At 41.3% G+C, this 25,316-nt stretch overlaps 3 protein-coding genes across 3 annotated transcripts; 2 read left to right on the forward strand and 1 right to left on the reverse strand.

The window, feature by feature from the left end:
• The first annotated feature begins 524 nt into the window (after positions 1–524).
• On the forward strand, positions 525–3,171 carry LOC112574186 (sucrase-isomaltase, intestinal-like). Its single transcript, XM_025255078.1, has 4 exons — positions 525–1,028; positions 1,974–2,030; positions 2,216–2,383; positions 3,049–3,171. The coding sequence occupies exons 1-4, from the start codon at positions 1,015–1,017 to the stop codon at positions 3,128–3,130; spliced, it is 321 nt and encodes a 106-aa protein (XP_025110863.1). The 5' UTR covers positions 525–1,014; the 3' UTR covers positions 3,131–3,171.
• On the forward strand, positions 3,171–20,815 carry LOC112573691 (maltase-glucoamylase, intestinal-like). The gene is given in 45 exon segments (XM_025254270.1): positions 3,171–3,190; positions 3,370–3,382; positions 3,534–3,682; positions 4,048–4,234; positions 4,562–4,658; positions 5,046–5,158; positions 5,321–5,446; positions 5,769–5,900; positions 6,104–6,244; positions 6,483–6,599; positions 6,808–6,933; positions 7,158–7,200; positions 7,291–7,306; positions 7,459–7,592; positions 8,195–8,229; positions 8,570–8,686; positions 8,867–9,015; positions 9,252–9,336; positions 9,626–9,682; positions 9,935–10,065; positions 10,257–10,354; positions 10,659–10,708; positions 10,850–11,026; positions 11,446–11,510; positions 11,711–11,878; positions 13,316–13,431; positions 13,434–13,480; positions 13,849–13,945; positions 14,224–14,336; positions 14,514–14,639; positions 14,939–15,070; positions 15,317–15,457; positions 15,591–15,707; positions 16,061–16,187; positions 16,338–16,488; positions 16,749–16,882; positions 17,050–17,201; positions 17,576–17,724; positions 18,183–18,267; positions 18,508–18,564; positions 18,700–18,830; positions 19,201–19,300; positions 19,618–19,667; positions 19,935–20,099; positions 20,590–20,815. Coding segments are annotated over 42 exon segments (4,437 nt in total). The 3' UTR covers positions 19,217–19,300; positions 19,618–19,667; positions 19,935–20,099; positions 20,590–20,815.
• A 2,243-nt stretch (positions 20,816–23,058) lies between these two features.
• LOC112573507 (growth arrest and DNA damage-inducible proteins-interacting protein 1-like) lies at positions 23,059–25,209 on the reverse strand. The gene is made up of 4 exons (XM_025253954.1): positions 24,914–25,209; positions 24,307–24,492; positions 23,680–23,857; positions 23,059–23,424 (listed from the first exon to the last, which is right to left on the reverse strand). The coding sequence occupies exons 1-4, from the start codon at positions 25,039–25,041 to the stop codon at positions 23,299–23,301; spliced, it is 618 nt and encodes a 205-aa protein (XP_025109739.1). The 5' UTR covers positions 25,042–25,209; the 3' UTR covers positions 23,059–23,298.
• Between the last annotated feature and the right edge of the window lie 107 nt (positions 25,210–25,316).

Consider the following 25,316-nt stretch of genomic DNA (forward strand, 5'->3'; position numbering starts at 1 on the left):
TATTTACTTTTTAATGTACATATCTTTCTATTTGTGTTTCTTGGTTGCTTTCTTGTGTGTATAAGCATGTCTGCATATTGCCTACATGAGTGCTTCTATGCAAGAGTAGGAACTTTATAAATACTGTAATCATCAGTTAATTATCCCGAAAGACATTCATGATTTGTTAAAAAAAAAGAGTTGAGAGGAATTCATCAGAGAATTGGTATAAATGATTTAGGTCAGGCTGTAGTTCTGCGTTCTTGATTTTGTGCACTTTGGAAATCTTATCATTCAATGACCAGAGGATCTAACCTGGGGATGCATGCCAGCCGAGTTTAAGTCCAATTTTTTTCCAGTTTAACTTCCAAACAAGACAAAAAGACGTCTTTGGCTGGTGTGCATATGAGGTCTTGAAAATAAGTCTGTGATAGGTTTCCAGTGATTATTTACAACTATTTACATCAAACTTAGCAAAGTCAACTTTAACTTGAAACCGACGACTTAAGACTTTTAAATCTCTCCCATGAAGCCAGCCCCAACGGCTCTGCCTTCAGAGGATTCAGTGTGAACCACGCCAGACGCGCTTGACAACCCTGAAGAAAATTGCGTGTATGCTAATGGGTGCAAGCTGCTGGTTCCACGCCGGTCATTGTCCAGTGATTAGGTAGATTTTCGCTGCCAAAGACTATATAAACATCTTCACGTGACAGATTGAATTCCAAGGCTTTGATTTCACAATTCAGCAATTTCTTCACAACTTCGAGAAGTTTCGCTCGAGCTGGACGTTCGGTAGCCAGGTCCTGAGAGTGTAGTCGACATGGTTCTCGCTCACCGGCGGTCACGTGTTCCATCGCCGCTAGTTGTGACTTTGACTCTGCTCATTTTTCATTGTCTGTCTTCTGTATATTCGGTACATTCTCAAAAGTCTGACTGCTACCCGGAATTGCCAGCACCCACACTGGGAGCAATGCAGCAGCAGAAACTGCATCTTTGACCCTGACCCTTCACCCGGGCAGCCTGCCTGTCACCGGGATGATCAAAACGAGGTCGGTCTACATTTTTTTGAATATTTTTTCATAAATTCATTCGTTCGTTTCTTCGACCATTAGTTCATTTGTTTGTTATTCTTTGTTTGTTGCTTCGCTTGTTTGTTTATTTATATAAAAGCATTGATGGCTATTATTCATTTGTTATTCTATGCTGATCATTTTTTTGAGTTTTCTAGAGTAGTGCAAGCTAGGGGTCGTCTTAATGGTAAAGAATGGTAAAGAAGAAAAAAAAAACCGATAGTCTGAACATGTGTGTATCGTGTGATTTGTTCAGCAAAATATCCATGCGATCACGTGCTAAAGGATTGTTCACAGAGACATAAACTTGTATGTCTGTGTGTTTAGGTACGTGGCGCTTGTTCTGTATGCTAGAAAAATGCTGCGGTGGGACAAGTTTCCTACATCCATGGTGTACAGAACAGCAAGACACAGTCCTGATAGCAAATAACATACTGAGGGTTAAATTTTAGTGCCAGAGAGCTTGAGTACCTGGGAACATAGCCACCTGTCTGTGGTGTCATCATCAGGCGAAACACACGCACGCACGCACGCACGCACACAGGCACGCACGCACACAGGTTAGAACTTAGTCCTTCGAACAGTTGATGGCAGACCGACACCTATTCCTCATTAACATTGTATGTTAGGATAGAATCTGTCCAACAATTATTCCTTCCATGTCAGTACAAGTTTATTTCTTCTCAACACTTCTTCGACATCACAGATTATTAATGATAACAAAAGAAATTAATTTGCATATTCTGGAAGAGTTGACTGTAGTATATCCAACACAGCCATCACCTACCACCATTAGAAGGGCAAACTTCACCAGTGCCACCATCATCACTACTCCCAGACGAATCTTGTATACATACACATATCAGGGTAAACACGTTTACAAGCTGTGTAAGCTGTTTCACGATGTTCTAACACATGTTCCAGCCTCTGGATGACGATGGAAGCCAGCACCGCGTCCCAGACTTACATCGTCAATGGGATGTAAGTGACAGATTGTACATTTGCAAGACAGAAAAAGTTATTGAAAAAGTTCAATCCGTTGTAAATTAAGATAAAATAATTGTTGCATCTCACGTATTAGAAACAATCTCGCACTTTACAATGATTACATTCTTTTTTCTATTTTACTTTTTCCTCTTCTTGTTCGTCATCATTTCAATATCAAGGAGCGTGGACGAGGCTGCTGTGTCGCGGATAGACTGTTGGCCTGAGCGGCAGGGCGGGGTGGATCTACCCACAGCAGACAGCTGTCAGAAGAGAGGCTGCTTGTACCAGCCACACACCAACCCCACCATCCCGGCCTGCTTCTTTCCTCAGCAAAACTACGGATACAGGTTTGGTACTCATTTATCTGACTACGTGACTCCGAAGTGTTTTGTACGGGCATATATCCAATGTCATTAAAGACAGGCAGACAACAACAACAGCATCAACATCATCATCATCATCAGCAGCAGCAGCAGCAGCAGCAGCAGCAGCAACAACAACAACAACAAAAAACACAGGGAGAGAGAAAGAGAGCAGTCTATTCCATGCTAACTATTGCAGGTCTCCAGGCCATGAATCGCTGTTAATTAAAAGCCTTTGGATCCGTGTTCAATGATCTATGGTTCTTCATAGCGCAATTAGTTTCCTTACTTTATATTTATTTCATATTTATTCTTTACTATATTTAATCTACATTTTATGTTTTATTTATACTGTATTATTTTTATTTACCTCTATTTTACAATTATTTTATTGAGATTATTCCTAATAATATTGTCATAGAGGGGTTTCACCATCTTCCCTAAAGAACTGTGCTCTAAGACATGTTTGTATGAATATATTTGTCTGCGTTCGATGTCGTAAAGTCCTGAGCAACTTGATAACATGATGTGGACGGCCTCAGGCACTCGTTGTGTTGAGTGTATGGAAATCGTGTGTGTGTTGCTCTGGTGAGAGCAGGGGTCCATGACACTCACAAATACTGATTGTTAACACTACTGGGATGCTGCAGTGTCGATGGACCTTGGGAGAAAAAGGAAAATGGGTCTGAGGGTTCATCTTCGTCGAGTGGGCACCGGACCGTTCGGAGATGACCTTCCCCGCATCGTCTTTACACTGGAGGACAGTACGGTGATGACCTTATACGATTCAAAGTAAGTTTCACGGATTTTATTTTAAATTAACACATTGGATTATTTATTATATATATTGTTAAGTATTTAATTTAAGAGCAAGATAACATTTAGAATTTTTCTGCCCGTTACGTGTAGATCTCGTACTAATGTAGTTAACATGATCTTAGACAAGCCTTTGACCTCTTTAATTACGACAGAATTAGGCTACATGTAAGGCGTCGCTCTGATATTATATAAACAGTAAACTGTATCCATGATTCAAGTTATGATTTTTTTTAAATCGTTGTCTCGCACGATGCTTTCTTGTTCTACTATGACACTAGGATTATATTTTTTAAAGCAGTGCCTCGTTTTTGCTTAGTTCGACACACCCGATCAGGACCGCTTCACCGTGCCTCTGCAGCTCAACCTACCCACAGACGCACCCCGGGATCCTAAATATCGGTTTGAAGTCACTAGCAATGACACCTTCAGTTTTCAGATCGTCAGACGGTCGAGTGGCGCTGTTCTGTGAGTAATCTGACGATCACAATAAACGTCAGATCACCTGATACTACAGTAGCTTTACCATCAAATTTTCTTATTGACCGCTCTTTCTAACATTATTCAACTGTCCGTTATATCATATAACATTTTTATTTAAAAAGGATGATAAATGCATATGCACTAATTTTTGTGCAATTATTTATCATCTTTATTCTAATGACTTCATTTGTTTACGCACGTACGCCACTAGTGTAAACACAATATAACAGGAAATAGCAGTAAATACCGGACAGCGAGTACACCAAGCTCGGGGTAAAGGTCATAATAAATATCCTCGACCTTTGATGCTTGACACTTTGTGAGTTCATGATTTCTCTGCCGTAAAACAGGTTTGACACCAGCGTTGGAGGTTTTGTGTTCGACAACCAGTTCCTACAGCTCTCCACACGTCTACCCACCCCAAACGTGTACGGAATAGGAGAGAATATCCACCAAACTTTCCGTCGAAACCTGGAGTACCACACCTACCCTATGTTTGGACGGGATCAGCCGACTAAGACAGACGATACCTTAACGGTGAGCTTTCTTGTCTACCTAGGAAATCTTGACAGGAAAAGTGCCTAGAGCGATGGCAGAAGATGATTCTATAAACTGTTTTCTAGTCAACATGAAAAGAATTTTTTTATAGAGTCTGATAATATTTTGTAATAAAAAAAATAAATGCTTATGAAAATATTAGAATATTGGTGTCATCTGACATTCAAATGTTGATAGACATGTGAATATTAGAGTAATAGTATCGTTTGGCAGACGGAGTCGCTTTCGTTTGAACATAAATAAATTCTTGAGGGGTCTATAGCCTCCTAGTACTCCAAGTCTTTAGTGTTCTATTATTTCTTCTAGCACTATTACAACCACTATGGCGTACACCCATTCTACACGTGTGTGGAAAAGGATGGAAGTACCCATGGAGTGTTAATACTAAACAGCAGTCCTCAAGGTGAGAAACCTGTGCTTTTAATGGTCATTGTTCGATCTAATGTCGGTTTAGTTCTCTGAGATACGTACCTACAAACATCACAGAAGCAGGTCAAAATAGTAATGCCACTTTTGTACAGATGCGCTCTATTTAATATCCCAGCTTTCTCATTGGTGAAGCTTTCACAATGTTCAAGTATGAATGCACAATCCTGACGTCAGTCTTGATCTCTCTCATGCATGGTGATGTTTATGGACCTGTATCTCGAGGAAAGAAGAGAGTATTCATCCCAATTGGGGATATGATAACTTGCATTGAGCTTTACCCAATTACTAGAAAATATTCCCCCACAGCTAGTCCTTTATACCAACCGCAAAAAGAAAGGTGACATTATGTTCGCACGTGCAGACTACACCTTCACACCTCTACCCATGCTGACGTACAGAACCATCGGCGGTGTCCTCGACTTCTACGTCTTTCTGGGGCCGAACACTGAGAACGTAGTGCAGCAGTACACGGCGGTATGTAGTACGCATGCGCATACCAAGACAAAACAGTGGACTGTAAACATCACAAAACAAAGCACAACAAAATATTATGAACGTGTATTTTCACATCACATCCTTTAAAGCACGCACACAGTAACAACATGCTCAAACCTTGTGTTTGTCCCGCTCGTGCAGGTCATAGGTCGGCCCTACATGCCCCCCTACTGGGCCCTGGGCTTCCAACTCTGTAAGTACGGCTACAACTCACTCGAGAACCTCAAGATCGCCGTGGACAGGACCAGGGAGGCTGGCATCCCTCACGTGAGTTGTCCTCTTTTTTACACTTCTTTGGTATCTTGAGAGTTTAAAAAATTTTCCTGTTGATTGAGGGGCAGTAGAGTCAGTCACCTGATCGTGTCGAGTACAAAATATTGAATTTGCAGGACCAAGATTAAAGACAAAAAAAAATGTCTCACAAGCATGTAAAAATACTAAATATATTTAGATACAAAAGTTGTTCCTTATATACAACTTTTAACATGACTGTAGAAAATGTTAAACTCTTTAAAAGACGCTTAGTGTGTTATCTCCCTTTTGAGAGCATGCAGTGTGTAGACCTAATACAAGTTATTTCTCTTGTCAGGATGTGCAATATGTAGACATTGATCACATGTCCGAGCGGCGAGACTTCACCATAGACAACACAAGTTTCGCAGGCCTGCCCCAGTACTTTGATGACCTCAGAAAAGGGGGCATGCGGACGATAATCATCTTGGTCAGATAACTCTTCTCACTTCTTTATTTGATATTTACAAGTATCGTCTGCTTCAAAAACACGCAGACAAAAAAAAAATCTCAATATTCTTAACATGTTGGATGCTTTATCTGTTAATCAAGTCTGTTGCTCTGATTCCACACATTCCTCACCCCAAAACTAAAACCTCCGTCCATGAAGTAACGAGCTTGTGCTTGTTGTAGGATCCAGCTCTGATCAGCAACAACACCGACTACGAACCCTACTTACGCTTTAAGGCGGTGGATGGATTCATCAAGTGGCCCAGCGACAGCAACTACACCTACCCTGCTGACTCTTCTGACGACGGCGCCATCCAAGGCTATGTGAGTCGTCTTCATCTAGAACCATAGTAGTTGTCGTCCACAACGGCTATATCCACAGTCGTTACTGTATCTATTCGACCGCGACTGTTTTCACAATGTTCTTTAAAAATTCAAGACCAAATTTTTAGTCTTCCCTGCTATTTCGGTAAGCTTTTTCTGTGTGAAACATACTGATAACTATGCAAAGGTATGTGTGAGAGAATATGAGAGTAAGTGTTTAATGTTTGTTACCTGCCAGGTGTGGCCTCAGGGCAAAACAGTTTATCCTGACTTCTTCAGACCGGAGACTCAGCGTGTGTGGCAGGAGCTTATTGTTGAGCATCGAGAAAGAATCGCATTTGACGGCCTGTGGATTGTAAGATGATGATTATATCTTCTCGACCATCACATCACTCATATCATTCCATCCACATTTAGGGACATGATATCAGATGACATATGACACGATGTGACATGATATGACATGTTTATGGCTTGTGTGGACAATGGCTATGGTATTCTAGCATCTACAAGCAACAGCACCTCTGAGACGAAATTTATTTTATTTATTTTATTTTGGCAAGGACATGAACGAGCCTGCTGCGTTTGGAACTAACGATGAAAGGCCCTTCAACTGGCCGGAGGACGTCCGCCATACTGGTCCCTCAAGTGTCCAGTCAGTAAACTCGATGATCCACCTTATCGAACAGGTAGGTGTGTTCACTGTACACTAGTCGTCCCTCCAATATATGTCTAAGTGTGTGCAAGTCTACTTATGTTTGTCTGTACTGTATTCTACAATGTCACATAAGCAAGACTTTTTTAGAAGGTGGGGAGTAAATTCCTTTTATCGGACAGCATCTAGAAAAAGCATCTCGATACAGCTGACGCCCCTAAGATTGACTAATCAACTATTTTGTGACTGTTTCTCCAGCCGCAGCCTACAGCTACGACACAGCAGCACGGCGAGGCCGCTTGTCGGACAAAACCATTTGTCTGACGTCAGTACAGGGTGACCGCGTCAATACCGCCACTACGACGTCCACAACTTGTACGGGTGGTCACAGACACCCCCACCCTACGGTAGGTCCCGCCCACACCACACTGAGCACTGCTCATATTGGTAAACACGAGCGTCATCTTTTGCTGTTTGACTTACAGTACGAGGTCTGAAATAGCTGTTCTCTTGTCAGAAAAATAAACCAAAGTTTGTTGTTTGTTGTTTGTTTTCTCAGAGCCCTGCGGACAGCGACAGGTGAGAGAGGCATCGTGGTGTCCAGGTCCACCTTTGTGGGCAGTGGCCGGTACGCCGCGCACTGGCTGGGAGACAACATGAGCAGCTGGAACGACCTGAGAGCCAGTGTCGTGGGTGAGTCTTTGTCCACACAGACACCAGTGAATGAATTTGAACAGCCTCTACATACAGTGACGTAGCAAGATGTTCAGCTTTTGGGGTTGGGTGGGGTGCAAGCTCTATGCGTAACATTTTTAGGGGGGAGACGGATCCCCACTCCATCCCTGGTTCCTAAACTCCTGTATGCTAATTATTTATTGTTACTGAGGATAAACAATGAAAAAAAAATTCAGATGACCATCTTGTGCGCTGATTTCTCAAGTTCCCACTGCGTGCAATGACCAGAAAAAAAACCCCATCTCGTTTGGATATGAACCTGCAACTCCGGAGAACCCGGTGGATCAGGGTAAACTACTGTCACTAAGATATCCAAGATCATCAGATGTTTAGGCTACGTTAATGGTTGTCTCAGACGAAACACACCAACAACTGACCAAATATTGTCAAATATTATTTAATATAAAATTGTAACTTTTATCTTCGTTATCCTCCACAGGAGAAACTGAACTAGGAATTGTTGTGACCGCGATAAACTAATATATTCTTTCTGCTGAATAGTGGTGGGAAGTGTTAAAAGTGAAGTAGTCTCGCTAAGCAACATTTGTTTTCTGTCTCAGGTATCCAAGAATTCAACCTCTTTGGAATCCCATTCGTGAGTTGATTTTGCTGCATCTTCGTTGATCGTATTCATTAGGGCGCTTGGAGACATTCATCTCAAGAACACACACACTCTCGACATGAATGAAACGTCCAGAATAATTCTGTAGCACTCGGTGCACGTTGGGGGTGATGCTTTCTGAGAACAGGCTGGGCTGTAACGCACATATAAGACATATATTCTTTATTCACAGTAGAGACTCGTGTTTATAATGCTGCTATATGTCTTACGGGAAGGTTTCGCAGCCATATAGACGCAAGACGGAATGAGGGTGAACTGCGAGAACCTCAGATGAGGTCAACATCTCATTAGGAAACTGGGTTTTATTTTGCAGACAGGTGCGGACATCTGCGGCCATTTTGACTCGGTCACCACAGAGCTGTGCAAGAGGTGGATGCAACTGGGCGCCTTCTACACCTTCTCCAGAAACCACAACGCCGTCGGCAACAGGGTAGGCTATCCAGCAAGTACTTCACTCCCCAGATTTGTGTCCCCTTACTATCGTCAACATAACGTGTTTTCTCGTGTAAGGCAATACTTCTCAATTACTATTTACTCAATTAGTATTCACACTAATGTTAAGTATTATTTGGTCAAGATAAAAACTGAGTCTTCTCTGTCTAAAACTCAGGACCAAGATCCGGGCAGCTTTGACGAGGAGACCTCGCGCGTCTCGCGAGAAGCCATGGAGACCCGCTATTGGCTGTTGCCTTACGTCTACACGCTCTTCCACAAAGCGCACACGGAGGGGGGAACAGTCATCCGGCCTCTTCACCACGAGTACGAGGCATACACGACACACATTAACTTTGACCTTTAACATTTGGCAAGCTTATTTAACTGTGATAACTGCTTTTCATATAAAGATGGACAGGACATTAAGTTTTATACAACCTCAAATTTCCTTTTTTTTAAAAAAAAAGATTTCTATTTTGCCATGGTGAGGTACACATGTTTAAGGTGCACTTCTTGTAATGACATTGTAAATGAAAGAAGTATTTTTGTGGTTGTCACAGATACCCAACAGACCAAAGAGCTCTTGAGAACAGTCGTCAATTCCTGTGGGGGTCGGCTCTCCTCATCTCACCAGTGCTAGACCCTGTAAGGCCTGATGCTGCTAGATATCTCAGTCTCAATTTAAATTCGTACATTTAGACTTTCCTTCATTACACTTTTCTTTTCACAAGACATTCGTCTTCGACTTACAGTAAAGAAAAACAATGAGTGGTTACATTCGCAAAATGACTATTGTTTCCTTAATTATAATTTAAATGATGATTGACTTGTTTATTTTGAACATGTTGTTGTTGCTGCTGTTGTCTTTTTTTTCCTATGTGCACGTGTTTGCCAGTTCGCTAAGTGATGAGTGATCTCTAATGTTCTTTTCCAGAACGTGACGTCTCTCACGTACTACGTTCCTCCAGGCCGGTGGTACGACTACTACACCGTAAGTGTGATCCATGTAACGGCTGTTAACCCTTCGGCGAATCGTTGTTAGTTTTTTTACAAAGAAAAATATCTTACATAATTCATAGTTATTTCTACATAATGTGTATTGTATTCTTTTTCCCATTGAAGTATATCCATGACTACAACCATGTGATAAATGTGCAACTCATTCTATGGTTTCCGCTATGCTGTTATTATCTGAATTAATGTTGTAGATGATTTTATCAACCCTTTTCTATTATTATATCAGGGAGAGGAGGTGACCTCCGAAGGTGGGTATGACCGGACCGTACCTGTAAAATCGGACTCGAGGACAGAGCTGTTGTTGAGTGGAGGCTCCATACTCCCCCTGCAGGCTCCAGCCCGAAATACTACTTTCAGGTACATTGTCTTTGGTCTTTCGCAGTTTTGTTTTCAGTCGCCTGGATTTGGTTTTATATCAATAATAAAATTAATATTTAGTATAATTATTATTCATTATCAACTATAAATAATTACTCGCAGGAAGACTTCTAGATGAGTTTCTTTTCACCAAACGTGCGAAAGCTATCTTCATTTTTAACACTTTGCAGTCGCAAGAACCCGTTCACTCTGCTGGTTGCCCTTGACAACACGAATGATACCGTGAAAGCCAAGGCGAACTGTTCTGGGATGACGGCAGTCTCAGTCGGTATGAACTTCCTTCATCAGGGGTACAGTGGGCAACTGTGGGCAACTGTGGCAACATCACAAGTAGATATTGCAGTAAACTAACAAACGCGAAGTAATACCCAGCGCTGGTCCATTGTCCAGTGTTGGTCACAGACAGGGTGGACTTTTTACAAGTTCATCTTCATCAACCTGATTTCTACACATAGCATTTGTTTTTTCTTTTCACAAAAAGTACATACTTGAATAAATTGTCTCGCTATTCCAAAATTTCATTATAATACAGAGATAGCAGTTACCTATAAAGCATTAAATCTCTTTTTCAGACACTTTTGAAACCGGTAACTATTACAAAGCAGAGTATCTGGCCACAGAGGTAAGACCGTGTACAGTTTTTTTTTAAATTAGATAAGTAGTCTTGCATGAAAACATAAATGAAAAGCGTAAATGGAAGATGGTGGATAAATGAGTAGCTAATTATATAAATATTTTACCAAATCTGACATGGCTTTTACAGTACTCCGTCAGTGTACAGATAGTACAGAACAACATTCCTCAAACTACAGACCTTGTGTTCGAAGAAATCAAGATCCTTGGGGTCAAACCTCACGTGCAGTCAGTCGACATCGTTTTCCAGCCTTCGACAGCCATCAATCCATTCTCCTACTCTTGGCAATATGTCAATAAGACACAGGTGAGACGAGGGTTTTTTCCAACTGTGTTTCGACCCTGACCCTGACTTGTTTTACATTCAACAAACACACAAACACACACAGAAAGACTTTCTATCTCTTGCACACCATTCAAATTTCTATACATAGTTAATATGTAGCCAAATGTATCCAATATCGAGCTGTTGTGATGATTCTCTTTAGAAAACAGTTTAAACATTAACAAGGTAAAATCATATGTAGCGTTTTATAATGTATGTGGTAAAGATAAATACTTTAGTCCAGACTCATAAAGCAGTCAGCATTAAGTAACACTGAACACATTTTTTAAATTACAAGTATTAATTATTGCACTTAAGTGATTAAAAAAGACAGCAAGAATGTTTACTAGACTCTTTGTCTGTATGTGTGTGTATATTTATATTGAATTTGTAATTTACAGACACTGCTGATTCAACTGACATCTATTCCTCTTCCTCTCTCAGCATCGTTTTCTGTCCAATGGAGGTAACTTCCTTGGTACACCATTCTTAAAAACTAATATTTATTTGTAAAATACTTCTTGTTCATAGGAGTAACAATCAGACCAGCTTGTCAGCATATTTCAAACTGTGATCGTGCTAAGATGTGTCAGAGCCTACACTGTATTTCAGGTTAAATGTAACAGGTCAGAAAATGTCAGCACCGACTTTGTTCTTTATCTGTAGATCCATCTCTGACGAAGACTTCGCTCGGGTGGACTGCTGGCCGGAGCGCCAGGGTAGGGTGGATGTACCCAGCGTTGCTTCCTGTGAGCGCAGAAACTGTGTGTGGCAGCCACATTGGCATGACAAGATTCCTGACTGCTTCTTCCCCAAAACCAACTTTGGATACAGGTGACATTGGGTTTCTTATATTTTACCTTCAATTTTATTTTAGTTTAGGGAAAGTTTGAGTCTGGTTTGGCTTGCTACTGCTCGCTTTGGCTTAGTTTCAGTTTGGTCGGGTTTGATTGGGTTTGGATACTTTTATGATTATTATTTTTTTTTAGTTTTAAAATATTTTGCAAATCAGACTCATTAAGACTGTATTTACTGAAGTTCTAATCGCTTCAAAAATTGGATGCTTGCTATAACATTTCCTCACAAGATCATCTGCTCAACATGCATCTCACTAAAAACGTTTTTGATCACAGTCAACTAGACTGGTAAAAGAAGAGTACATGTAGCAATCTTCAATTTTTTTTTTCTCAGGGTCAGTGGGTCTTCACTTCAAACCACCTTGGCCAAAATATTCGTCTGTCAAGAATAGCGCCTGGACCGTTTGGAAATGATCTTGAAAATGTCATCTTTTCTGCCGAGGAACATGGCGACGATGTTTTCCGATTTACTGTAAGAATCCTCGCTCTGATAATTATTAGCAAAACTTTTCAAAGGCTTCTGTGCTCTCTTACTGATTTCCTGCGTGTTGTGCGTATTCTGTCTTTGAGATCTCAACAAACTCTCGTCACAGTGAGACATCCAGGTATGTAGTCAGTCTTGTAAGATGCAGCAACAGTCCAACTAACTGTTACAGTGTCATTTATCTCACAGTTTACAACGGAAGATGGGTCAAGATACAAGGTGCCCAAAGTGCTCAGCTTGCCAAACCAGCGTGCAAGCCAACCCAAGTACAAGTTTGAGGTCACCAGTACTGACCCCTTCGCCTTTAGGATCATTCGTAACAGTACAGGGACCGTCATGTAAGCTCGACTTTCATCTTCTCTAGTTGAAGTCTGTGTACTTGTGCATATGTGTACGTAGGTGTATGCGTATTTTAACAATGTCCAACCATGAGTGATGAACATGGCCGTAAATGGACATGGTGGAGATCTTTTTTCTCTTTGATAGCAATGACCACCTGCAGTCTAAAGTTTTCTAATCATTCATGATGGAACTGAAATTCAGCTTCTTATGACTAGACAAATATTAAAGCAAGTCACTATCGCCCAAAACATGGGTGAATGCCCCTTTCACACGCACGGCACCTCTTCCTACTTCTTTTCTAGAGACATCGCCTAACAACATCACCATGAACAGAAGGTCCTGTTGTAACCTTACACTTGTCCACAGAAACCCTTTATACAGGACAAGCTTTTCAAGTGGCTGTAGCCTTGACAACATAAACGTATTTGTGTACAATTGACATCTGCTTACATAGTTGCTGATCTCATTAGAGTTTATCAGTTATTTCCCAAGACAATGGCAGTCCGCTTACTGCAAACGAAGGTATTTCCTTGACACCATTGTCTATCTGTATTTCCACTTTGATGTCTGCTTTGCTCTACTCCACAGCTTTGACACGAGTGTTGGAGGCCTGGTGCTTGAGGATCAGTTCCTGCAGCTCTCCACCCGTCTGCCAACCAGCAATATTTACGGCATCGGGGAAAACGTTCATTCTACCTTCAAACGAACTTGTGGTACGACACCTACCCTCTGTTTGGTCGCGACCAGCCACGAGCGCCGCTGACGCTTTCCGGGTAAAATTTTGAATAATCATCGGCTTCATTGTGTGCAGAACAAAGATTATTTCTGATAAAGGGTTAAAGTTTGCTTGCAAGTTGTCATCGTCGTTGTCGCTGGTTAATAATTCGCTTTCATCATAAATCATTATGTGTTGGTAGGAATCTTTGAGCTCTAAGCCAGGATTAAATTACCAGACTGAGGTGTTGCCTGGCTCAGTCAAATATCTTAGTTCCCCAAATAAAAATAATAATTTCCTTTCATATTTTCATTTATTTATTTTTTGAGATGCAAGCCTGAAAACGTGTGTACGCATCATAGACTTTGGCACAGAAAGTAATGTAACACCTTTCTCGACATTACAGAATCATTTCAACCACTACGGCGTGCACCCGTTCTACACGTGCGTTGAGGACGACGGCAACACCCACGGGGTGCTCTTGCTGAACAGCGATCCCCAAGGTCAGCAGACTGCCTGACCATGTCATGTGATCAATTGTATCATGCTGTCACGTGGTCACGTACATTGTACTCATACAATGTCATGTTTGTGTATCATCTTATTCTCTAACACATCTACTCACGTCCATCATCTTCATACACGTCACGTACTTTTTGTTCGCACACATCACATTCATCAAGCTTACATGTCATATCATCACGTACATCGTTCTCGAACGTCACGTGCCCTACATCAATTTACTACGTAATTGATGTATGAAAATATTTCGCACGTGCAGACTACACCTTCACACCTCTACCCATGCTGACGTACAGAACCATCGGCGGTGTCCTCGACTTCTACGTCTTTCTGGGGCCGACACCTGAGAACGTAGTGCAGCAGTACACGGCGGTATGTAGCACGCACGCACAAGAACGCACCACTCACATATATATATATACACACAGTGTTACTTAATATTATGTTAAAACTAATGGATTAATTCAACCATTAATTGCTCCATGTTTGACTATGTGCACGTACACACCACTCAACACGTGTGTCTGACTGACATATTGTTTCCATCAGGCCATAGGTCGACCTTTCATGCCCCCTTACTGGGCCCTGGGCTTCCAGCTGTGTAAGTACGGCTACAACTCGCTCGAGAACCTCAAGATCGCCGTGGACCGGACCAGGGAGGCTGGCATCCCTCACGTGAGTCTCTTGAGACTTGACTGTTAATTAGCATCGCCACTCTGGGTGGCCGCATTTGACAATAAGTTTGCTTTTAAAATCCGTAGGTTTCCTTGTCTCATGCTGCTCGCGGGCTTGTTCGTTACTGTTACTGAAGTTTCCTTTTTAAGAAAAAGATATTCTTGACCTCATCATGAATACACGAAACATGGACGGCTATCCAGGTTACCCGGGGGGTTTCCAGGCGGAGTTATGTACTAACCCACTAAAACTGTCTGCTAGTGACGGGCTTGTTTGTGATGTTACATGTGACGTCTCAGGACGTGCAGTACGCGGACATCGATCACATGTCGGAGCGGCGAGACTTCACCATCGACAACAGCAGCTTCGCCGGCCTTACCGACTACTTCCGTCAACTCAGGGACGGCGGCATGCGCACCATCATCATCCTGGTAAGTCGCAGTCGTTATCTTCATCCTTGTAAGTCACAGTTATCATGTGTCATCAAGTGACAGTCGCAATTTATTCTTATAAGTCTCAGTCGTCATCGTCATTCTGATGTCGCAGTTTTCATTGTCAGTTTCGTTGTGATATTTGTTTCCGGTTTTTTTTTTATTGGGAGGGAGGGTGAGAGTTGGCTTTGAGCCAGTAGACGATGAGCATCGTTCTGCTACTTCAGTCTGGGTTTTATTTTAAAGGATCCAGCTTTGGTGAGCAACTATACCAACTACGAACCCTACGAGAGGATGAAGGCTGTCAATGGGTTTATCATGTGGCCCAACGACACCAACTACATCCATCCAGCAGACTCCGACGACGACGGCGCCATTCTAGGCTATGTACGTCACAGCTTTTACATCCTTACACCAACATCCTGTATACACTACTCCTGGCATCTATTGTTATCAGCTAGCCCTTACTTGTAAGTCCATAAACTAGGGTCATTTCTCACAGTACGCAGTCTTCATGCAGGTGTGGCCGCAAGGAAAGACAGTCTTCCCGGACTTCTTCAAGACCCAGGTGCAGGATGTGTGGCAGACACTGATTACAGAACACCGTCGGCGTATTGACTTCGACGGCCTGTGGATTGTAAGTTCTGTGATATTAATGTTAATTAATTAATTAATTAACATCTGTAAAAGTCTGTCCAGGGTCATGTCAGCAGTCACAATGAATACAAGATTTCTGACGGATGAGACAAAGGTGAGGATTTCATCCACCTAGACAAGTTCAGACAGACTGATGAGAGATGATCGAGCATTGGAGGACTTTCTGTTTTATCATCGATAAGTTTCAGTTTGTTTTGACCGTGTTTAAGGTATTTAAGAAGCTTTAATACTTGTACTCATTTTCTTTAAGACATTTTTCAAGCAAATGTTAATGCTTATTAATGCTATGTGAAAAGACTTCACTAATTATAAACCTTTGCACTTGCGTATCAGGACATGAACGAGCCAGCGGTGTTTGGGACCAACGATGAAAGGCCTTTCAACTGGCCGGAGGACGTCCGCCCATACTGGTCCCTCAAGTGTCCAGTCAGTAAACTCGATGATCCACCTTACAGAACAGGTGACTCACGGGCGTTTCTCACATCTCGTACTTGTAAGATGACAATAACAAATATTGTTTAATAATAAGACCAAATTTGACATAACAAGTCGGACGAGAGTTTTAACAGGTTATGGATAAGTTTAGAACAGTTTAATCGTTGTTGTACAGCGGCGGCGTACAGCTACGACACCCCCATTCGGAGTGCTCGTCTGTCCGACAAGACCCTGTGTCTGACCTCAGTCCAGGGTCAGCAGAATCAGTATCGCCACTACGACGTGCACAACCTGTACGGCTGGTCACAGACGCCGTCCACTCTACGGTAAGCACCGCTCACCCTCTGTCAGTCATTCTCTCTCATTCTTCTTTGCCAACTGATTTCCTCGCAGAAGTAACGTGCACTCTCTAATAAATAGAACTCTGAATGAAGCAATAAAATACTTTGAGCAGTGTTACAATAATGTTTATATTTGAAGAACAAAATTTAAAAATTAACAAGATCAAAACTAGCTGCTTGCTGATTGACCGGCCGTTGACTGATTACTAAATAATGCAAAATCTCAAAGAGTTGTTTACATGCAGAGGTCTGAGGGCTGCTATCGGCAACCGAGGCATCGTAGTGACCAGGTCCACCTTCGTGGGCAGCAACCAGTATGCCGGACACTGGCTGGGAGACAATTTCAGTGGCTGGGACGACCTACGAGCGTCCATAATTGGTAGGAATTACGTTTTTCTGGATTCTGTTTAATACAACATATGTCTTGAACAGAACTGTTACACACTGAACTTTTACTTGTTTATGGTACTTTAATGATAAACATGTGTCAAGACATTTTCTAGAACTGAAATCCCCAGCTGACCACGAAGCATGTTTCATGTGTAGGTATTCAAGAGTTTAACCTGTTTGGCTTCACCTACACCGGAGCCGACATCTGCGGCCACTTCGACACGGCCAGTGCCGAGCTGTGCAAACGATGGATGCAGCTGGGTGCCTTCTACACCTTCTCCAGAAACCACAATGCTATTGGCAACAGGGTACAACTGCCTTGCTGTCATGTATTTGTATACTTTATCATTTGCATATTGCATTCGCGTCTTCATCTTGTTGTTGTTATTTGATTATTATTAAAACTAGGCAATAACCTTTTTTCTTTTTGAAAGATAGCTGATTTGTCTAGCGCGTTATGTTGTTGTTGTTATTATTAAAAAACTAGGCAATAACCCTTTTGTCTTTTTAAAAAATATTAACTGATTCATCTTGTGTGTTGCTATTTTTATTATTATTATTATTATTATTATTATTGACTCACTTTTTATCATAACAAAACTCTCAGAGACTGAAATCACTTCAACAAAACTATATCAGCAGTCACTAGTATTTTTTAAACTTTTTTTTTTTCATCCACAAGGATCAAGATCCGGGTAACTTTGATGAAGAGGTGAAGCGCTTATCACGTGAGGCTATGGAGACGCGCTATTGGCTGTTGCCGTACCTCTACACCCTCATGCACCAGGCGCACGTGTATGGAGGCACTGTCATACGGCCACTGCATCATGAGTAAGTCACAGACTTTGTAAGCGAATGAAAGCGTATAGCATCTCTCCATCTGTGGGTCACAGTCGACAGATTTTGTGACAAAGTGTGCCATGTTACATCCGAAACATGACTGTATTATGTTTCCATCTGTGAGTCACATATAAAACGTGCTGTAACTGATGCTACAAACTGGTCAGTAGAAGCCACAGCTTGTAGTCACTCAAAAAAATACTAAACACCAGCAACACTGATGTCACAGCCCTCTCCTTTAAAAACAAGTTCCGAGCTGGTGATTTGACAAACACTGTCTCAGCAAGACCTGCATAATAAGTTGCACATTAACAAGTAGAAGTGACCGTTAGCTGTTTGAATTCGTGTCCTTCCAAAAAATATTTGTTATCAGTCTACATCTTTATTATTGAAATATAAAAATCTAATCATAGTCATCTCTAACAACACCTGACCCCATTCTGTGGCAGGTTCCCCACTGACCTGGTCGCCCTCAACATTAACTCACAGTTCCTGTGGGGGGCTGCGCTGCTGATTTCGCCCATCATCTATCCTGTGAGTTCAAGTTGTTCACATCCTTATTCATATAAATATTTCTATCTTCGGAATACTTGAATAAATAACCCAGCGATACAACTTTCGTTATAAAACCGCGCGTGACGGGCGTACAGGACCGAAGGGTTTTTTTAATTTTTTTGGCGTTTACGCGCTTTAAAGGTCCTTACAAAGCGTAAATACATTTCCTAGGACAAGTTTGTTTTAAAAGGAGTTTAAGGAAAATGTTCATTTTTGCAGAATGCTACGGAATTAATTTACTACATTCCTCAAGGCCGTTGGTACGACTTCTACACGGTAAGTGAGCACTTCGATGATAATAACAGTTTCAACAGTCGATTTTCCATTTGATTAAAGTGTTAATCAAATTAAAACTCAGTCCTTGTTCGTCTGTTTCTGATGACTGATAGAAACGAGAACTTTTCCCTCCAGGGTTCAGTGATTACTAATGAAGGAAAGCTGCAACAAAACATATCGGTGAGGTCCGACAGTCCAGTCCAGCTTAGTGTTCGTGGCGGCTTCATCATTCCCATGCAGGAGCCAGCAAGGAACACCACTTACAGGTGACATTTATTTCCTACTATCTGCAGGAAACGAAGTTACAGGTCACATATATTATGCAATGCTTTAATCACATGACCTTCAGAACAGTGTAAAGGAAAAAATCCTTACGTTTGAGTAATGGAAACTTGCCTAAAATAAACAAAAGCAGGTCTGAAATAGATGGGGTCTTTTTTTTTTCTTTTTAGTTGCATCATACCCGAGCCCCCAATCTTTCTCCTCCCTCTACCTCCCTATAGGTACAGTCAAGCAAACGCAAAATCAGACGATATTTTACAAACCACAGCGAAGTAGAATCGAGGAAGTGGATGCAGGTGTGACAAAAGAAGAACATCATGCTTTAGTGAAGATGTTGCCCTGTGGTATTTTCAGCCGGCGAAACCACTGAAGCTTCTGGTGGCGCTGAGTAACGATGACACAAGTAGAGGAGTGGCAGACGGGACCCTCTTCTGGGACGACGGTCTCTCAATAGGTGACGTCACACAACAACTTGTTTTTTTTCTCCCATAGGGACATATTGGGAAAAGTATCTGAGTAGCAGATTTGTTTTAATGTTTCCAATAAATGACTTTACGTCAGTCATCATGACTTGAGAAACTTCTATTGTTAATCTTTGTGATATCACATTGGCAGTGCCTAGCTCCTTAGGTCGTTGGCTGTGTGACGTACACGTTGACTTGTACGAGTGCCACACAGACCCCAGCGGGCCTCGAGCTCGTGACCTTTTGCTTACTCTCAAACTGTGAAGCCTTCCCACTGTGGTTGTACGTTTTGTTTCTTTTCCTGCAGACACATATGAGAACGGCAATTACTTCGAGGCATCATTCAGGGCAGAATCTGTAAGTTGCCTCTCTTGAACCCTTACTCGTTTATATAACACTTTAGTGTCCTTTAATCTCATCCGTTGTGTGTTGACGGGGCGGTGGTGGTGGTGGCAGTGTGTTGTGTGTATCCGGTACTCTGTTGTCTGTGACGGCACAAGAGATATTTTATAAGATTTATGTTTGACTGTGTTGAGAGAGACATGAAGAAAAATTGCTAGCATACATTCAGGTCTCTTCGTCCGATTCAGAAAGCATAATGCAGCATGTTTTACCTGTGCGCAGCAAAGCGTGCGAATGACTGTACTACATAACCACGGAGTGCAGGAAGTGGAGAACCTGGTTTACAACACCGTGGAGGTATGGGGTGTGCCTTCTCAGGTGCGCCAAGTCAGAATCAACAGCGTTGTCCAGCCAGAATCTGCCTTTACCTACGATGCCGTAAATAAGGTGAGTATAAGCTTGAGAAAAGACTGGAACCATATGTACGTAGTTTGAAGAATATGAGCACCAAATGTACTTTACATCCACGTAAAGAGGACTAGGTATATTTCCATACCCTATACCTATCACTATACATGTATATGCAGCGTCTGGAAAATATATCGCTGAGAATTTATTCCAAAGAAGCTTTAAAATAATGCGTAAGATTAGCCGATTTTTATCTTATAAAAGTACTGAAAACAATAATCCCGTTTTATTTATAAACTTAAAAAAAATGTGATAGCTTTATCTAATGTTATCTACCAGCATTTCAAACATCAAGTCATGTTACAACAACAAACGACGACGATAAGATCACCAGCACAGAGTAAATGATTTGAAAAACAATCAGCCAGTCTTTAACTAGAGTAAAAACTATTTTTTGTCTGAACTGAGTTTTCCTCATTCCCATCTTGTAACCACTGTTAATTACTGCTGATTTCTGTAAATGTTTCAGGTTCTTCGAGTGCACCGGTCAATCCCATTTAATGCGGCCTTTATTATCTCTTGGCAATAAAGGACACACGACTCAGTAGCGTGCTCTCACTTCACTCCCTACCCTGCTTCAACATCACACTGCAACTCTTCTGCGAGTAGCTCTCGTTTCGTTTTGCATCAATATTTTGGTTATTTTATAAGAAGTCTGCGCAAATGATTTGAGGAAATAAACCGTACGAATTGTTTGCTTTTGTGGTCTATGAAACGGGGTGGGTGGGTTGTGAGCAGCCTTCTCCTCAAATAAAAAAGGTACTGAGGAGACAATATTTTTGCCCACCCGCCCCGGGATAGAGAGAGACAAATCTTTTTTTTTTTTAACTTTAACAAAACAAGCAATAGTTATGCTTTTTTTTATTTTAGATTAAGCCCTCGATCTAAAGAAAGGAAAAAAAGAATCACTACTACAAAACAAAGGCACTGATAAAGACGCAGTTTTTTTAAAAGACACACTTGCAAATCTTGAATGTAATTAACATAAAGTTTATCTTATTATTTCATAATTTCTTGTGAGTCATTTTTGAATGTTTCTTGTTAAGTGTTGCTTTCTCGTTTAACATTGAAAGGAGCTTTGTGTGTGTGTGATGCTACCACGTGTGCACAAGAGGCTAAGCGTTGATCTTGGCAGACACAAGCTTGCTGTAACAGATCAACATCAAAACATTCTGGAGCAACAGCTAATATTTGACAAAAAAGGAATCAGTTTAATTAAAACCGACACCGCAAATCTAAGTAGTGGCAAGATGGCGCAGATTTGGCAGTAGAAATAAGATGGTCCTCCAAAAGTGGTGCAGACGCAGAAATTAATCCATGAACATATCAAATGACGGAGCAGATGCACAGATCAGTTGTAGATACAAAACTCAGTGCAGATCAACGATGGTGACAGAAGACGAAGAACGGTCACTCTCGAGTCAGTTGGGCGAAGGGACGTCACTCTATATTTATAATTTTAAAAAATTTAATTATTTGTAAATATATTTATATTTACGCTACTCAATGAGATGCAGATGTTAGGCACGGCATGGAATCCTGACAACAGGATAATTTCGATCGGTTTTGAAAAATTAGAACAAATTGCTGTTCCAGTTGCAATCGCACAGAAGGAAATCACGGCCGTTTAGGTAAAGGATTTAAACCGTCTTGCAGAGTTTCGACACTTCAGAGGTAAATAACAGAAGCGAAAGGTCTCTTATACTACTAACTACTGCGAAGGCCTTCACAAATAAAGAATTGACAACGCACACGACTCTTCGAGTACGTTTCATTTGCATTTTCAAGACTTAAAAGGCAAGGCTGTGACAAGCCACGAGGAAAAAAAGGAAATATTTGTTAAAAATAGTCTCGGAAGACTGTGGAATACGTGGCGAAAACATGACAGAAGCACCAATGGCTGACACTAATCGCTCGTCTTCTAAAGCGAAGGCATTACGTAAAAAGAAGACTTTGGCATTGCCTTTGCCCCACACGAGCCTGCGTTCGTTACTGAGTGTCATTGAGTCCTATGACTCCAGCAAAATCTCTCTCTCCTGTACCTCCTCCTCAGACGGTGGTGGCAGCAACTTGAGGGTGCAGCAAGTCAGCAGCCTACTACTGCAGACTAACGAGAAGCGGCTGAAGGCAGACGACGCAGCGCCAGACGCGGGCTACCACGGGTCGTCCAAGGCCGCACTGCACGCACTGTTTGACCTATGGTCCCAAGAGCTGTCCGCCTCCTACTGCGCACACGTCAGATTAGTACCCTTCGTCAGCGCTAGCGCTCTTGCAGGTGCCTGCTCTCCGCAGGAGCCTGTTTTCCGGAAGGGAGGTTCTCGTTTAAAGCCAACTTAGTCGCAGTACCTTCTCCTTTACCCCCCACCTATGCGCAAGCAGGAAGCCATCATTCGACAGGTGTGTGCATGTTGGTAGCAGCAAGGGTCACTGTACATGCACGTTGAGGGAGTTTAGCAAGATGAAGAGGCATATTTTGCAAAGCAGCCATTGAGAGTCCAGCAAAACCAAGTTCAGCGTGTTGCAGAGTGTAGCCAATCCAAGACAATGCCAAGCTGTGTTTTTTTGCAGGGTGCAGAAAAGTTAAATTTGGGGCATTGCAAAGTGCAGCCAGCATGACACAATGAAGGACAGAAGCTGTCGTATGTGAATCTTTCTGATCAGCATTCAACTATTCCCTCTACTGCTGTAGAACCAGCAGAATGTTGAATGCGTTGGAAAAACTTTTCAAGGGATTATGAAAAAAAACCACATAAAACTTAAACATTTTGCCTGTTGGTATGTTAGTACTATATTTTTTCATTTTATCATTCAAGACAATCAAATAAGTTTGTTTTGCTGCTGAGATGTGATCCAGGTGTGTTTTTGTTTGCATTTTAATCTCCTTATATTGGCATTCGTAATAAAGCTTTGATCTCAGATACAAATGGTGCGAAAACCACAAGTTTTACATTTGTTTAATACTTATTCCGTTATCTCTAGTCTCTCTATCTTAAAGATTTTATTCCCACATAACCTACACAACTATGCCAAAAGCTCTTTATTTATTCATGTTATAGTTAGCTGTGAAGATGTCACATGCTTTAGCTGAAAGAGCAAAACATTCACACTTCTGTGGCCATGTTTACATGTTTTAGATTGCTTTCGTCAAGTTATCCGAGATGAGAAATACTGGAAACAGTCAAGAAGAGCTCTCCGACTCTTTAGCCATAGCCTGAAGTCTGGCAGTGAGTTTCTCCTTTCTTTTCTCCTTCTTAATCTCCTTGGCCTTTGCCTTCTCTTGTCTCTCCTTCTCTTCTACCATTTCCTGCACACATAATCATGTAGAAGTGGTGTCAAAATGTGTATGAAATATAAAATTCTGATAAAGATCGTCCAAGTACAATACTCTACAATGTACAGTAAGTAGCATCACAAATACCTGCATATTCCCACTGAGAATCAAACTTCACCTTAATAGCAAATAATTTCTTTTGTTATTCAAATCTGCTGGAACATATTTATGAACATCAATAAAACAGGGAGTTTGCAAACAGTTAACTAAAGAATATTCCTGAAATACCTGGAACTTGGTATCTCGTGGGTCTACATAATAGCCAAAGAACTCTCTGGCCTCCTCAATCAGCTTCTGCTTCTTTGCTTCTTTAGCCTTAATATCTTCATCTTTCTTCTTTTTCCTCTGCTTGTACTCATCTATCCACTGGTTCATCTTGGCCATGTTTGTCTCAATTTTCTTCTCTCTGAAAGATATTTTCTTCTTCAGCAATGAAACTTAAACACTTATCAGAAATATTAATGCTGAATTGGCCAATCTTTGACCATCTGCATAAGTCTTTTCTTTCACTTACATGGGGAATTAAGTAAAAATGGGAAGCAAATAGCCCAGTAGTTAGAGTGCTGGTGTTCGAACTGAGAGGTGTGCTGGTTCAATACCCAAGTAGTGCAGCAAACTTCCCCAGTTGACCCACTTAGAGGGCATGGGTATTTGACTTCACAAAGGGTTGGGGAAGGTAAGGAAGCACGGCAAAGAGATAGACAACACTCTCACATAAAGCTGGCCCTGAGAAAAGTAAAATCTCTTACACCTCATCCCCACAATGACCTGAAAAGGTTAGGGGACAACCTTTACCTTTTTAATCTTTACCATTTAAAGGGAAACTATATCAACATTTAAAATATGTTTACTTACCTGTCTGCAATAAATTTGGCATCTGCTTCTTTCTTAGCCTTCAGATCTGCCAGTAACTTCTCAAGTGATGGCTCCCATTCTTTTATTAGCTCAACCTGCTCAATAGCTTCTTCTTTGGTTAGCCACATGATGCGTGGGTCAACACCTGATGCCTTCCCAAACTTTGCATAAAGTTTACGTTGGTACCTTGAAAGACATAAATTCAATTTCTAATGAAAACTAGAAAGAAATTATCTTTTGCTGCTGATTTTTATAAGTTACACATATATTTGTCTTTTTTTATTTACAAACTAAGTTAATAAGTATATGTTTCATGAATTTCCTTGTGTAGGGTCAAAACAAGATTTAAAAAGAAAAGGCTCAGAAAATTCACTTGTCCCTTACCTTACAGAAGGCATGAAACTAGTTTGACAAAAATAACAATGGGCCCAAGTATGTTTCTTTAACAAATCTCACACTGAGACTCATACATTCACATATTAACTCAACCACACATTCAGCACAGTCCCCTCCCCCAACACACATACATTCATACTAAAACAAAACTCACTTAACAAAACAATGAAATCAACACGTGAAACTACCTAGGCATTTCAATGATTCTTACTTCAAAGTCTGCTGATAGTCGTTTCTAATTTCTGGAATCTGCCCATGGATTCGGCGTTTTAAAACCGGCCTCAAGCCTGAAATATCACGAAGTGCTTCGATCTTTTCTTCCTCTTCAGCTGCTTCCATCTTTGCAAATATAGTGGCTGCGTCCTCTTGTACATCAGTACTGGCTGAGTTTGTAGAGCTTTGCTAGCACTTGCTATTTGTGCCTTAAAAAAGAGGTCTAGTTTTAAGTACCTGTGACGATACAGACCCGTCAATGTCGTGAGTTTACATGTGAATGTCGCCATTTTGTTTTTACTCTGTAATGTTTACAAGTTGTCTCCCTTAATTGTGTTTTTGGTCACACTCACTACCGTAAAGAATATGCTGCTTAGAAATGACACTGATAAGGTAAATAC

The sequence above is a fragment of the Pomacea canaliculata genome, linkage group LG10, assembly GCF_003073045.1.
Source record: "Pomacea canaliculata isolate SZHN2017 linkage group LG10, ASM307304v1, whole genome shotgun sequence".
Lineage (NCBI taxonomy): Eukaryota > Metazoa > Mollusca > Gastropoda > Architaenioglossa > Ampullariidae > Pomacea > Pomacea canaliculata.